Source organism: Prionailurus viverrinus, chromosome B1 (assembly GCF_022837055.1).
Source record: "Prionailurus viverrinus isolate Anna chromosome B1, UM_Priviv_1.0, whole genome shotgun sequence".
NCBI lineage: Eukaryota > Metazoa > Chordata > Mammalia > Carnivora > Felidae > Prionailurus > Prionailurus viverrinus.
Window position 1 is genome coordinate 64,871,432 of NC_062564.1, and position 16,946 is coordinate 64,888,377.

General features: G+C 38.7%; 1 protein-coding gene across 4 annotated transcripts in view; it reads left to right on the top strand.

Moving 5' to 3' along the window:
* The window catches only part of MARCHF1 (membrane associated ring-CH-type finger 1), a 321,802-nt gene extending 305,360 nt beyond the window's left edge, over positions 1-16,442 (top strand). For 3 of the 4 annotated variants that reach the window (XM_047855323.1, XM_047855326.1, XM_047855325.1), the window contains one exon: positions 12,145-16,442. In XM_047855323.1, coding sequence (XP_047711279.1) covers positions 12,145-12,443 — 299 coding nt within the window. In that variant the 3' untranslated portion in view covers positions 12,444-16,442. Of the gene's footprint in view, positions 1-9,665; positions 9,738-12,144 lie in introns of all 4 variants that reach the window. The other variant, XM_047855324.1, reaches the window with a different exon arrangement.
* The last annotated feature ends 504 nt before the right edge of the window (positions 16,443-16,946 follow it).

Consider the following 16,946-nt stretch of genomic DNA (forward strand, 5'->3'; position numbering starts at 1 on the left):
AGGTGGGTAGGGAAGCTATTTCCCCTGTTAGGTCTTCATGTGTGATAAGCTAGCAAAAACCAGTACTGGCAATTAAGTCATCTCCAGTTATGTTATAAATACTCTGATTGAATGCCTAGGGTCCCACGCTGAGGTATGAAATTTATCAAGTCCATATAAACATTGGTAGAGAGAAATATATAGATGTCATGCATCACTTCAGGCTTTTCAGGAACTGATTAAGAATCCTGTTCTGCCTAGGGAGCCTGGGTGGCTCAGTTGTTAAGTGTCTGACTTCAGCTCAGGTCATGAACTCATTCATGGCTTGTGAGTTCAAGCCCCACATCGGACTCTGCTGACAGCTCAGATCCTGGAGCCTGCTTCAGATTCTGTGTCTCCCTCTCTCTCTGCCCCATCCCTGCTTGTACTCTCTCTCTCAAAAATGAATAAACATTTAAAAAAAATTTTTTTAAATCATGTTCTGCCTGATGTGAAAAAGCAAACAGTTGTGAAAGTGGAAGTTTTTTCATTTAGTTTAATTCACTATAGTCATTGCTTCTTTTTTTTTTTTTTTTTTTTTGAACGTTTATTTATTTTTGGGACAGAGAGAGACAGAGCATGAACGGGGGAGGGGCAGAGAGAGAGGGAGACACAGAATCGGAAGCAGGCTCCAGGCTCTGAGCCATCAGCCCAGAGCCTGACACGGGGCCCGAACTCACGGGCCGCGAGATCGTGACCTGGCTGAAGTCGGACGCTTAACCGACTGCGCCACCCAGGTGCCCCGGTCATTGCTTCTTTTAAACCATGAATAAGACAATACTCTACTAGAGAAATGTGTTATACCTTATTAATTAGTACCATATAATTTGATAGGAGTAGATTAGCACTATGGTTTGAAATTTTAGCCATACTGAGTTTAATTGTGAAGGGTGGTGTCAAGCCTACAAAGAAAGCTGTTTAAAAAATCATTAAGGCAGATTCTAGGATCTGAAAAAGATAGGTCATTTAAAGCAGAATAAAAAATAGACTGTTTATTTTCACTTCTGAATGTACTCAGCTCCATTTCTCATCAGGCTCTACCAGTTTCTGCATATGGCATAAATCATAGCTGGTAAAACAATGAGAAATATTCCCAGAACCACTCCCACCATCAACCCTTGAAAAAAACAAACAAACAAACACACAATATTAAGCCACTGGTGAATTTAAAAAGAGAAATTGTTCAGATGATAACACTGTAAGTTTGTAGTATTCTCAAAAATGCCTATTGCTTCCCTCAAAGAAAGAAACTGAAAGAAATAAAAAGGTGACAGGAAGTTAGAGAGAGCAAGTGAGGGAAAGAAAGAAGAAGGAAAAGAATATTAAAAGGAAAAGTTCTGTTATTTCTGCCTTTCTTTGAGTTCGTAACAGCAGGAGCAATGTGCCATTCTCACGCTTGCCCGCTCGGTGGCAGCAGGGAGCACCAGCGCGAGCTCTGGGCGCTGGAGAAGCGGCTGGGGAGGAAGGGACTGTGAGGACCCGCCTGCTGCGCGGCGATGTGGTGGCTAGGAAAACGGGTCGGGGCAGGTTGTGTTTGTGTTTCAGTTCCATATGACAGTGATATTTACAGTGTATACCAGACTAGACTGCTTACAACTACATTATGCATTACTCCTGAGATACTGGATTTTTAAAAAAATGCCTGTTACATCCCTGGAATAAGTTTCCTGAGGATAGGACTTTTTTTTTTTTTTTTTTAACCCACGCCCCCTATACTTACAGGTATGGGCCCAAGCTAAGTAACAGAAAGTGTGCCATACACAGCAGTCATGTATGTATAGAACAACAGCGAGGCACCCCACCACCACCCTCACCTTAGCACACCCCGGTATAAGATCTTCAGACTCAAATGTTTTCCTAGCGATCAAGGGCAGCCCTGACAGCCAGGGATAAGTAGTTGTAGATGTCTGATTTAGAGTTCAATGTTTGAGAATCATAGATCGGCCCCAGTGTAGCCCTGCCTTCTCCCAGCGGTCACCATGATACCAGCAGGGCTCCTCCTGTTCTCTGGCCACATGAGAGGGAAGGAAGATTATGAGCACCTGTCCTGGACAAAATGAGAAGAAGCAATCTTGTGTCACCCATATACAGACAGTCTAGAACCTCTCCCTTACATTCATTTACTCAATCCCACTTCTGAGACAAGTGAGTGAACAGTGATCATTTCTCCTACAATGAACAGGACTATCTCAACTTCAGCCAACCAAAGTCTCCGGAACCCAAGAAACCCTTGGCCCCAAGCTTCCTTCCATTTATCTCACTCTGCCTGCTCATTCGCCAGTGCTCCTGGATACCTTTATGTCTTCAGTTGTCATTGCTATGCTGAGAACCAAGCTCCAAATTTATCTCCAGCTCGTACTGCACTCCAGATCAGGCATCGACCTCCTGAACGTCTCCATTTAAAGGTCTTCCAAGCACCCCAAACTCAATGTGTCCAAACTTTTAATCTACTACCACTGTCCACCCTAACACCTGTGGGAAAGGCATTACTGCTAACACCTGTTACCAAATCCATTTGGACTGTCATTTCTCCTCTCCATCTCCCCAACTTCTGCCTTCAGTCAATCACCAAATCCTATTATTCTGCCTCATTGGTCTCTGGAATCTGTCCCTGTCTCTCTTTCCTGACTGCCCTCATCCTTGTGCAAACTATCCTTTTACTTGAACACTGCAACAGCATCTTTACTAGCCCTTCTCCAGTTCTGCCCACCTTTAATCCATGCCCAGTAAGGTATTCTTTGCAAATTTACAAAACACACATCTGATCACATCCTATCCCTACTTAGCCATTACTCTTAAAATATATCCCAAACTCTTTAATGTGACTAAATTGCCCCCTTCCCTGCCCCCACCATGACCTGGTTGTAGCCAATTTTTCTGAACATTCGTTCAGCCCCACAAATGGGGCTCTAGACCTTTGCTCAGCTTTTCCCTCTACATGAAACCTTCCTCCAGCTTCTGTCCACCACACATTCAAACACTGTTCTGTGTTCTCACACTGCTCAACTCCCACTCAGCCTTTGCAGGTTGCCTTAAATATCACTTCCTCTGGGACACCTGGTTCAGCAACCTGAGCTAGAACAATTGTTACTACCATAGTGGTTCTCAAAATGGTTCCTGGGACTGATAGCATTAACAGCACCTGGGCAGTTGTTAGAAATGCAAATTCTTGGCCTCTCTGCACCCCAGACCTATGGACCTATGGAAATTCTGAGGACAGAGCTCAGTAGGGCTGTGCTTAAGAAGCCAACAGGTGATTCTGATGCCAAGCATTGAGAAACGTGCTTACCTAGCATCCTGCACTTAACCCACTTACTCCATTTTGATTGCATATTTGAATTACCTGTGGAGTTTCTATACCCTACAAAGCCTGAGTTTTATCCCCAGAGGTTTAGATTTAATTATCCCCTATGTCATGGTATTTGCAGACATGATGAGAAGCTCTGCTGTACCAGGAAACTTACCACATACTATTGTAATTGCTCATTTAATTGTAAGTCTCCTGGCACCAATAGACTCTGAGCTCAGGGAAGGACAGATCGCTCTCCAGCATATATCCCTGGGGCTGAGCACTGTGTCAGGGACCTGGAAAGTTGCCCAGTCAACGTTGTAGAAGGAATGATGAAGTGTGAGTGCCTCATACCCCATGCTCACACTTGCCTACCTTTCATGTTTCTTGTAGAACTTTTCTTCAAAATGCCTGCCCCCCACCTCAGTTCTGGGTGGATGCAGGATTTCAGGCCAGAGTCTCCCAAATGAATTATCACTCAGGTCCCTCAGATTTCCAAAAGAAAATACTGAATGATAATCAAAGGCCATATATATATATATATATATATATATATATATATATATGTATACATGGTCCAGGGTCAGGTCAGCTTTCTACTGTATACTTTTAAAAATTATTTTCAGTTTCTTAAAAGCAAGTGGAAATGAGATGACTTTTATCTTTGGTGTTCAGAGCTTCTGAATTAGGCAGCAAGATATTCATCAGGAAACCATATCCATGACTTCCTACAGACCCACTTGCCAGTGGGACAGTTCCTACCTAACTTGGATAATTTCAGATGGAAACTATAGTGACTTTTGCAAAGGGTACCATCTGTACTTATGTTCAGATTGTATTTAAAGCCTGACTTCCCAAAGTACACATTTGTAGGTAGTGTGGGCATCTGTATGAGTTGTTATTATTGTAATCTCCCTTTGGCATTGGGACTGTGAGTGCTGAGCCTGAATTTACTTTTAATGTCTGAAAAAACTGCAAAATTTAAAAGTCAAAATATTTTAAATCCATTTCGAAAACCTTCAAAAATATTGGAAGAGGAACAAATTGTCCTTCTTCAACCCGAACTGAGGTTGAATGTAAAACAGCAAAATTCTTTGAACTGTAATAACAATACTGAAAGGGAAAAAAAAAAATCCTTCATGTGTTTTTAATGGTTGTTCTTTTAGATTAAATAAGCCTGGTGCCCCAGATAGCTCTCTCTCTTCTCTCTCTGTTGCCTTTAATGACAAAAAAAAAAAAAAAAAAAAAAAAAAAAAATCAAAGACTTGGTACTCGAAACTTTAACACACTCAATCACCCATTACTAACTCTAATTTGGGGGAACAACGTCCTCCTGCCTTATCTTTACATATTCTAGAAAAATGTTTCAGTATACTGTTTGTGTGTTGAAAACAAAACACAAAAATACAGACCAGGAAAACACAATTTATACTATTAGAGAGACAGTAGGTGCAGAGTATTTTTCTTAATGAAGTATATAGCTGATATACAATATTAGTTTCAGGTGTACGACATAGAGATTGGACAACTGTATACATTACAAAATGCTCACCGTAGTTGAGTGTGGTCACCATCTGTCACCACACTGAGCTGTTACAATCTGGTTGTGTTCCCTATGCTGTACTTTTCACCCCATGATTTACTTATAACTTTCACCTTTCTCCCACCTCCTCCCCTCTGGCAACCACAGTTCTCTGTATCTATGAGTCTAGAGTCTATTTTCTGTTTTCAGCTTGTTTTGCTTGTTGTGTTTTAGATTCCACACAGAAGTGAAATCATATGGCAGGTGCAAATTTTAATCTCGCCCTAGAACTATGTAAATGTGTACACCACAAGGGGCTAGCATAACAAATCGAATTTTTTTTTTTTTCATGCCTGCCCCACTTGTGAGCCTCTAAGCATCTCCAGGGCAGGGGCCATGCTTCATTATTCAGAGAGGATTTAATATGAGTAGAGGTTCAAAAAATGTTGCCAGCTGTGGCTGATCCCAGCAGACAGGCGCAATGGCTGTGCCATACTCGTTAGCTGTTAACATCTGCTTCGAGTGGGTGTGAAAAATCACTTCCCAGCAATCCATATATTTTCCATTTGAGCACTGCTGTTTAAGCATTCCTTTTTAAAGTGAGTGTATGCACTGTTATTGTTAATAACCCAAAGATGATAAACACTGACTTGAGCTACGTGTCAGAAGCCCAGGCTTCTAGTTCTGCCCTTGGTTGCGGACCAGTTATGCTGAATAAAATAGTCACTCTGAAGCTCAGATTCCTCATCTGAAAAACGAAGTTGGACTGAATACCCTTCAAAGATGCTTTCTGATACATTTTTCAAAGATACTATGAACTTGACCTTGCATCAGATAAATGGAAACATCGTGTTTATACAAATACCACACATATATATTTGTATAATGTATATATATTTATATATTCCTTTTTTTAATGTTTATTTATTTTGAGAGAGAGGAGAGAAGGTAAGCAGGGGAGAGGCAGAGAGAGAGGGAGAGAGAGAGAATCCCAAGCAGGCTCCATGCTGTCAGAGAAAAGCCAAGCCATGGGGCTCCATCTCACGGACCGGGAGATCATGACCTGAGTGGAAATCAAGAGTTGAACGCTTAGACTGAGCCACCCAGGTGCCCCGATATTTATATATTTCTTATATATACTCATACTTTTATATATTTTTGTATTTTTATCTTTACTCACAGTGAATGTTAATACAAGTTAAGGAAAATGTTACAAATGTGTGAGCTTTTTTTTTTTTTTTTTTTTTAATGATTTAAGCAACAGGAGAGAAGCAACCAGGACAAAAGTAAAGGAGAAAACCATCTCCTTAGCCCCATCATTCACACACACCCTTACGCAAACACATTTCATAACTCTGCATAACCTAAGCACCCAGCCAAAAATATCCCAACTTACCAATGAGATGCTTTTTCTAAATATATATTGTCCCTGCAGCTGTTAAATGAGACAGGTTCTCTTCTGCTGTTTGGGGATTTTAAAAGCCTTTTTAGACACACTCCAGGTGTCTCCAGTTACATGAGCTACACAAGATATGCAGAATACTTTGAGAATTCCAATTTAAAAGCAGGAAGAGATTTTAGGGATCACTGTTTTAAAGATGAGGAAGTAAGCAATTTACCTCATCTTCAGCTTTATTATGAACACCCTCCCAGGAGCCTGTGGTTTACCCAATTTGAACAAGAAGCAAGATGTTACAGGTGACCCTGCATGTGTTTCTCCAGTGGAGAGAGCTGGGGACCCTGTTCTATTAAAAGAAACATATTTTCAGAGAAACAATATAGCTAGAAAATGAGTCTGGAAGAGTCTGAAAGTGGATACATCTCAGCTTACAAACCATTGTCATTGTGGTCTGAAAGTCTGGCATAAATGTTTCCTAACAACACACAGTGAGATTTCTGAGCTTTTCTCCATGAAGGGAATTACCGATTGGGAAAGATGCCCAGAGGCCCAGAGTGAGGAGGTATAGTTCTAATTCCATTGGCCTGGCTGGCAGCTAACTGGACTTTCTCCTCTCCTAGTTGTGGAGGTTTTCATTGCCCTGGAATCCAGATGGGACATCTAAAGGTTGAAGCCCATTGAAGTTAGGTCTTAGTCATAGGCACCAGAAAGCTTTGCATTTAGTCTACAACTCTATCAGCGAAAGGTGTGTAGCATTTAAATCATCCAGATGGCAAAAATAACTTATATTTACATAGCACTTTCTATGTCAAGAACTACCCATTTAACCCACGCTAACAACCTTGTGAGGTAAATACTACCAGTGTCTCCATTTTTAACTGATATATCAGTTATCTTTTGCTATATAACAGACTATCCCAAAACTTACTAACTTGAAACCACAAGCATTTATTTCACTCCCAATTCTGCAGATCGGTTGGGCATTCCTCCTGGCCAGGACCTGACTGGCTGTTCTCTGCAGCATCCACGTATGTGTCTACAAACAGCTGGCACATTGGCTGGCTGCTGTATAATCAAGGCTGGCCTCCTCCAAATGCCTGGCAATGGGCATGCAATTGGTTGGATGACAGAAACAACTGAGCTGTGTTTTTCGTCACATAGGACCTGTTGGCCCTGTCTTCTTCCCATGGCAAGTGCAGTGTTTAAACAAGTAGCAAGAGAGTAAACCACACACACAATGGGAACACTTTTGAAGTTGCTGTTGTGCCCTATTTGCTATTGTCCTGTTGGCCCAAACCAGTCATGTGGCCACAGCCAGAGTCAATGAGGAAGGGGGTGGATACCCAAGGACACGGTTACAGGGAGGCATGAGCCAAGTGGGAGTATTTTTGAACAAGCTACTAAAGATGAGGAAACTGAGACCAAAGAGAATACCAGGTAACAGGCTGTCAATACCTGAAGGAAATGAAATAGCACTCTGAATTAGGACAGATGAAGATATAAAGACTGGAGTGACTGATTCTTGGGAATAAAACTCATGATCCTTAAGAATGGGTGTGGACTTTACACAGGAAAACAGCCTTTGAGAAGCATAATAAGGAACATCCTATTGGGGTCTGGTCTGCAAAGAAATTGAATAAAAGTTTGAATCCTTTGGGATCAGAGTATTTCTTAGCCAGGAAGGAGGGCCTTCTGGGAGTGAAGATGAAGAAAGTGATTATAAAGAAGGTAAGAGATGGTCAGTGGCAGTGGTCCTGTTGATCAATAAATTCTAGTCTCAGGTTCCTGAAGGGGAAATGCCTTTAAATAGTCCCAATCCATGTCTACTTACCCAACCCCAATGGAGAATAGAGTGAGGAATATCTGGAAGACTTTTTTATGTGAGAAAATAATTTATAAATTTTATTCTTTCATTCATTTTTATTTTTATTCAAGTATTTATAGAACTTTACCTAGAGTCCCCAGTTTTCCTCTCTGGCTTGCTAGAAAAATCTTGCACAGACTCAGATTCCCAAGAGTCTATGATGAGCTGAAAGGCCCATTTGCTTTTCTTTGTCTAGAGTGCTTTTATTTGCTCTTTAAATATAAATTTCCCTACAGATTGTGGGCTGATTTCTGTGGCTCTGTAGCACCACACATTCATCACTCTACTATGCAAAATCTTCAATACCATAACCCAGGACGAATCTACAGACCACCTTAAGCCTTTCACAGAAGACCTACTAGCATGTTGGTTGTTTGGCTGGCCCTCCAGTACCGCATCATACACATGCCCTTACAGAAAGGAGGCCTGGACATTTACCCATGAGATACAGGTGTGCTGTTTCTTAGGGACACATGCACCCCCATGTTTATAGCAGCACTATCAACAATAGCCTAAGTATGGAAAGAGCCCAAATGTCCGTCGATGGATGAATGGATAAAGAAGAGGTGGTATATATATATGTGTATACACACACACACACACACACACACACACAATGGAGTATTACTCGGCAATCAAAAAGCATGAAATCTTGCCATTTGCAACTACATGGATGCAACTGGAGGGTATTATGCTAAGTGAAATTAGAGAAAGACAAAAATCATATGACTTCACTCATATGAGGACAAGAGACAAAACAGATGAACATAAGGGAAGGGAAACATAAATAATATAAAAACAGGAAGGGGGACAAAACAGAAGAGACTCATAAATATGGAGAACAAACAGGGTTGCTGGAGGGATTGTGGGAGGGGGGATGGGCTAAATGGGTAAGGGGCATTAAGGAATCTACTCCTGAAATCATTGTTTCACTATATGCAATTTGGATGTAAATTTTAAAAAATAAAGAAGAAAATTAAAAAAAAAAAAAAAAAGAGGAGGCCTGGAAGAATTTAATAATCATATGTTGAGATTGCTTGAGAATGTACTGGCCATTCGTGGAGGATTGGCATGACAATATGGACAGTGAATGAGTCAGGTTTACCTATTATAGGGGACAAGAGAAGACTTCCATTTCCTTAGAAAATGGTTGTGGACAGAACATCTCTTCCAAGCTCCTCCAGTTCTTACCCAAGAATTTCCAAGCAAGTTTCCTGTTAATGTTTAAAAGGTAACATTAAAAAGGTAGGGATACAGAGAGTTTATTCCTAAGCCTACAGAAATTTCTGAAGAAAGATCCCAAGCACAAAGGCAAGACTACAGATAGATCCTTGGGCTTCAGAGAAATGAACAGATGGTTGAATTGCCTCAAGTTGAATTTCAAATTCCTCTTCCAAACTGGCAGGTAGAAACAACTTTGAGCTCTTGGCATTTCCAAGTTCAGGTTCCAGCTTCAAATATATATTAGTGAGGACCAAGAATTACTTGTTTACACAAAGGATCCACAAGGAACAAGACTTTGTGCCTTCACTTTTCTACCACCCTTATTGTGTACATTCTTTCTTCTTTACAGAAGACACCATAGAACTGAGGAGTCCAACAAGGTTGAGCATGAAGACAAATTACTAAGTCTCGATAAAAGGAGGTAAATACATCTTGCCAATGGAAACATTCTTGGAAATTCACTTAGCCCCATGTTATTATCTCCTCTCACAATGTCCTTTAGGTGAATTTTCCAAGGTAAAATCTTATAACTGCTCAATAATATCTTTATAGAAAACAAAAATCTTGCCCACTTAGTCAAAACCAAAGAGAAAGATCAGGCTGTCTCTGAGAGAAGATGTCACGTGGACAGTGGGTTTGTACCCAAATGACTTCTGGATGTAGGATAGGGGGATATTGCACACTCTAAACTGTTGATGGATGTACTGGGAGCCCTGACTTCCCAAACATACGAAGGAAATGACTGGAGGAGACAAAATCAATTCAGAGAACATTGTGAAAGAAAGTGGAAGAACCAGACTGTCTCCCAGAATTAGAGAAAATGGCCCAGATTCTCAAGTATATTATGAGTTCCAGCCATTATTTCAGGAAGGAGAGGTAGGACAAGAGTAGATTCTTCAGATTATCCACCAATGAAAGCAGGGCTTCATGGACAAGTGAAGAAAGGCTGTCACCTCTGGTTATATTAAAAAGACTGAGGCAAAGCAATCCAAGTTGGCACTTCAAAAGCTTTCATTCGTCCTTGAAATATCTACTGAGCAAGGCACTGTGGAAAATTAAGACCAACTAGACATAAATTCTGTGCTTGTCAAGATTATGGTGTACCAAAGTAAAAATAACTTGTTAGAAAGTTAACACATGCCACAAGTGGAAGAAATAACATGAAACTGGAAGAATGCGGGTTTATTTCCAGCTGGAAATTACTTCTTAGTTGGCTTTTGTGGAAAGCATGTAGACATGCAGAAGTACAGAAGGAAAACTGAGAGAAGAAATATGGACAAAGCCTCAGAAATGGAAAACCTCCAGACTCTTAGAACAGCTGGTAGTTTGATTTAGCAGAGGGGAAAGTTAGATGTAACCAACCCATGGGGACTTTCCCCCAAATGGGAGATAAAGCACGTCTTCTCCAGCTTGTCTGCGGTTAAAACATTCCAAACACATAGAAACTACGGATCAATATAGTAGCCAAGAGCAAAAATCTTTCTAAATTTGGAGAACTTCAAGATGTCTGATCTGCATACTGAATCCTCCCTGCAATTAAGAAGCTTAAATGATTATCTTCTACACGAATTCTCAACCTCAGCACTACTGACATTTTGGGCTAGATAATTCTTCGTTGGGGGGGGGGGGGGGCGCTATCCTACACACTATAGGATGTTTATGCAGCATCTGTGGCCTCTATTTACTAAAAGTCAGTAGCACCCCACCCCAACACCAGGTATAACAATAAACAGTATCTGCAGACATTCCCAATGTCCCCTGGGAAACAAAACTTGCCCCTGTTGATAACCACTGGTCTACCCTCGGTCTGTGTGTCAGATGATTGTTCTCCTTGCATAGGTAGAACTAAGGTAAGAGCTGAACAAGCCCTTGTGTCTGTTTTCTTACAGAAGCATAAAGCATATGTCACTGTTACAAAATATAGGTGGGACTTCTTATAACTCTATCCATTGGTATAAGTAAATAAAAACCCAAAATAGAACCAGAAACTCTCATAAACTAGGATTTCTAACCAACTCTTCCTGGCCCAACATACTAAAGCCTTTCACATGAACGTAGATGGCTATTATACCCTCCACACATACTGACGTTGGCAAGAGATGGACTCCTGTCATGTATTTAACATTCATAATATTGTTGTAGCTACAGAAACTCTTGTGAAATAGTTTTAAAAATTGTGAAAGACAATTTGTAGTTATGATGGTGGAAATTAAGAGAAAATATTGATATGTGAGAAAGTGGTTCTCGGTGACAAAAAGATTTATGAAACAAAAATGACTAAAACACTAAATTTGATGCATGCCTTTACTCAGGAATTGTTTCTGGTGAGATGTGACAGCTTCTTTCTTTCACATTTTTTATTTAATTTTAAAGGGAATGAGGGTGGGGAGGGGGACCTGAATGTACAATCCTATAAAAGTACCTATTACTTTACCTTTAAAAGATTTTAAGGTGGATCTTTAAGGTTTTAGGTAAGGTAAAATCCTTTAAAAGAATTTTAAACTGACTCTTTCACTTAGTATGTTCACTATAAGGAATAAATGTCAAAGTAAGTATCTAAAGTCTAATGTCACATACTTGATGCTATAAGGAGAAATAAGACCATTATAGTGGTAGGTGAGCTCCTTCATGTAGACTTTCAACAGTACCTTTAAAAGAGTTGAAAGCAATTAAGCAATTCTGGTTAGAATTTTACTGCCTGTTAACAATATATTTCTTATCCACAAAATTTAGTAGGCAGGCATGGTCTTTTGAAGGAGTCATAGAAAAAAAATTACCAAGTCCATTGATAACAACTTGGTGATAACATTCTCTTTTTTATTTCAAAGGTGTTCTTGAATGGCCATTTTGGACAAAACTGGTTGTGGTGGCCATTGGCTTCACGGGAGGTCTTGTCTTCATGTACGTACAGTGTAAAGTCTACGTTCAGTTATGGCGCAGGCTGAAGGCCTACAACCGTGTGATCTTTGTGCAAAATTGCCCAGACACTGCCAAAAAGCAGGAGAAGAATTTCTCGTGTAACATAAACACGGACATCAAAGATGCTGTGGTGGTGCCTGTATCACAAACGGGTACAAATTCGCTGCCATCTGCAGAGGGAGGCCCCCCTGAGGTCATCCCGGTGTGACACAAACAGTTGGGAGTTTCTTCACTGAAGGGTATCTTTCTAGCCCTTAGCCACTACAAATGACAGAAGTGATCCTGAATTATTCACTCCTTTATCTTCTCCTTTCTCCTACTGACTCATTCTTCCTTACTTTGCTCAAAAAAGGAAAGGACCAAAAGGCACCGATGACCAGGATCCCATGAAGCAGTCCAAAGTGTGATACAGAAATGTGAAAAATTTGCTAGAGGTTATTTCTAAGACAATTAAAAACCAATGGAGCGAGGGATGCTTTCAGGCAATGACGAAAGACAACATGGACACATGCATCTTCACGATAGCAGGACAAAGTTTAAGAATACAGACTTGAATTGCAATGTGTATTTCTTCTAAGGCCTTGTAATGTTAACTCATCCAGAAATAAGAAACATACTTGGTTTTAAGCTTGAAATTGTCTACATTATCCTTACGTCATATCAGAAGCAAACTTGGAGGATGCATATTTTGATATTTATACTTTGGACGGCTAACAGATTTTTATGGCTATAGTGGAGTCCAGTTGTTTTAACAGATGCATGTTTTTAAAATAGATGCAATACACATTTGAAGAGATCAATACTTAGAATTATGTTTAAGTCATGAGCAAAAGATTTTCAGAGGTTTTTGGGTGTAATTAGCACTGTTAAATACCTACAGAAGTTGAAATCAACTATCAGGCTCTATATTTTATCTCGTCCCTCTTAAAACAGTGTTGTCCAACAGATATATAACGTGAGCCACAAACGCAGGACATATCATATGCATACATTTTAAACTTTCTAGCAGCCCCATTAGAAAAATGAAATGTTTATATTTTATTTAACACTATATATCATTTCAACATGTCATCAGTATTAAAATTGAGATATTTTACATCTTTTTCTTACGAACCAAGTCTTCAAAATCCAGTATGTATTTTGTCTTTACAACGTATCTTCATTTGAATTAACTGTACTGGATAGCACAGCCCTAAAATTAGAGGCAGGACCTCTGCTTCATCGAACAGTTGAATATTTAAAAACAACAGCTCAATTCATTCTTTTATTCAGAGTCTCTCAAATATTACAGTTTTATTAAGCACTTACATTCATCAAATTAAACATCCTGAGTTAGGTGAACTTATCATTTCTCTAAAAGGTAAAAAAAAAAAAAAAAAAAAAAAAAAGGAAGGATGAAATGATCTGTGGCAAAGTTCTGAAATTAGCCTGTTTGTTACTATGAAGCACAGATGATAGGGAAACAGAAATTAAATATTTTTCTTAGGTCAAATGTGTAAGTTTTTTTTTTTTTTTTAAATCCACATGTGGTATCAACTTGACAGAGGAGTAGTTATGACTAAGCATTTAGACGGTTTGAAAAAGCTGACAGCATTTCCCTGCTCAGCTGGGAAGTAAAGATACTGAATAGATTTTGTGATAAGTAATAAACTGAGTTGTTGAGGTTTGATGTGCAGCTGATTATCGTGCTCCTTGCATATTCATGTAAAACTGAAGCGTGGATGATAGATTCTGCAGTGAGCTAGATTAATGATTATAGATGTAGTGACCTGTCAAAGAAAGAGGTTCTACATTTTAAAAGGTGATTTATTTTTGTTAGCTGTCATATTTATTATTGTGAAAAGGCAACTGTGATGGCCATAAGGACCAAAGCATGGGTATCGGATTGCACAAACCTGGGTATCACATCGATGCACTTTGTAATTATCAGTGTGCTTGTTCTTCACGGATTATCATATCAGAAAGAAAAAGGAAATAACCTTTTAATGAGGAGAAAGATATGAATATTAGTAGTGGCTGACAGTCCAAATAGTCCCAATTCCTAGAAATAAAGAAAAGGTAAACAATGTCGTGTGTGTGTGTGTGGTGTGTGTGTGTGATTTCATGTATGTACATGAGAAAAGTGGTAAGGTTTTTGGTCAGTCAGGAAACAAAAGGTTTAAAACATCTTTCTTAAAACTTGTTATGGAGGGTATGGAATAAAGGCACAGGGAAGACCCAGTTGAAGTTAACGAAAGTTTACCAAAATTTCTGCACAAATAAGGGCAAAAGTGGTGTAATAAAAAATTAATGAACTTTAAACAGACTAAAATTTGTATTAACTTCCTCTTAAATTTCTATTTTAAAGTTTTAAGATAAATACTCATGAATAGAAGCTTTGGGTGATTTAACCATGGCCTATCACCCAATAGATTAACCTTGATTCAATTTTTCTGTTAATTGCCCTAAGCTTTTTACTAATCCATTTCTCCAGGAGCTTAGCAATGGGAACAAGTTGTTTACATATATTCCCTGGGGGGGTGGGGGAGGAAGTGGGAGGGAATCTGTCACCAGCAAGCAATGAAATGTTATCTCTTTTGTCTGCTCTGGAAGGAAAATGATTATTTACTTTAATTACCACCAAAAATACTATTTAAATTCTGTACAAATCTAAAGATTGGTAAATGCATAGCTCATTTCTCAATGGGAGAGGACTGGCTAATAGGCCTTGTTTATTAAGGGTCACACCTAACACTAAGAAAATATTTCTAGAATGAAAAGATCAGCATTACTGTCTTAACAAGAAAATACGACATAGTGTTTTAAGATCATACCTAAATTCTCAAAATTAACTTACAGAAGCCTTGACGTTCTTGTAATGAGAATATAATAATACATATAGCTCCCTAGAAGGTTAACAGTCAGCTTTTTATTCTGCTATTACTCTTCTGAACTTCATATATAAACCCTGAACTCCCGAATCTAAATCTTTTACAAAGTTTTCCTATAATGGCTGTTTATAGTTCAATCTGAAATAATTACATGCATTTAAAACCTAATGTTGATTTCCTTTCATATTTTGTGTGGCAACTGCCCTTTCAGTGAAAGGATTTGGCTTTGTGACAATACTGTTGTGGACTGGATATACCCTTCAAAAACTACTCTCCAGGCTGACAGTTTTTTTGAAGCATGTTTTCCTGCTCATGTAAAAAAATGGAATTGAAACAAAGGACTGAAATTGAAGAATGGCAACACAATTCTGTTAAAAATCTTGGCTTTTTATAATCATGCATTTGGTAGTATCAATACCATAAACTACAGACATTTACGCTGTTAATTTTTAAAAGAACTCTCACTTTCATTGTATCAAAGATTGAATTGTAAAGGAATGAAATTCCAGTTATTTTTTTAAAGAGTGAAGTCCAAAAGGCAATTAAGCTTGAGAACAAACACAAGTAAAACAAAAATGAAAAAAAATCCAAACAAAAATGATCCCATCAACCTGGGATATAGCAGTGGAGACACTGAAGATAGGTGTATATTGAAGAAGTGTTTTAAAATATCCCCGGCTTGAATCTCACTCTGAGCTGCTATTACATGTGATTATTGCCCCAGAGATAGCCTCGTTTATTTTGTTTTGCAAAAGGTCCCTGGGTACCCCTAAAACATCTACTGTTTGGCTGGAAAATTAGCTCATTAGAGCAATGACATCATTAAGAGACTGTAATTGCCAAGGGGGTGTGGTGGGGAAGATTATTCCATTTGACTGACAGTTTACCTTTCCTTACCTTGCCAATGAATATTTCGGAACAAAGTAGAGCTCTTTAAACTTATTATTCATTATTGTAGTTGTTATATAATAATTGTGAAAGACTTACACTTTAATTAAGAAAGATAAAAACCTTTTTTTCCTTAAGTCAGCCCAAAGGTGCTATTTTACATATCAATACAGCTGAAAGGAAGTGCTGTTATTTTGGGCTGCAATGTTTCCTCCAAATCTGAAGGCCATTTTGAAATTGGATATCACATTTAAAACAAACGAGGAAAAATTATTTTAACTGTGTGCAATTTTTGAGATTGAGCATTTGTACTTTTTTGGTTTTACCTAATTCTCTTGCATTAACGACTTACTGTTTTGTGAATAATGTGTACTGAGATGAATTAAGGAAAAGAAAATAATTATCTGTGAAAGAAAGACTTTGTATATTAAACAAGTGACCTAAATTTTTGTTGTGGTTTCTGTACTCTTTGCCTAATTTACCAGGATTTCTGCAGGTTTGTATCTGCGACATTCAAAAAATCTTGAGTTCTTAAGATTTTATAACAGTCTGGATGTTTAAGCAGCTTCTGAACAGATTCATAGTACTTTAAAGCCAACACAGGCGGATTCACCCTGACATTACAGAAGGGAATACAGAGGTGCATTAACAGGGGAAAACCAATAGAAATAATCTAAACAGATTTTCAAAACCTGTTAAAAAAACAAACAAAAAAACAAAAACAGCAAAACCCTAGAAGAAAAACCATAATGTAAAGAAAGGACTGTCTCATAAATAAGGCTTGGATATACCAAAGAATTTAACAGCATTTGTCTACTCAGACATAATAAAATAGTAAATTTAGATAATTTCATACATACTAAATAATAGGAGAAAGACTGTGGAATCAATTTCTAATCTATGATGTTTGCTGGTAAGAGAAGAAAATGTCTCTCTCCAAAGCCCCAACTTCT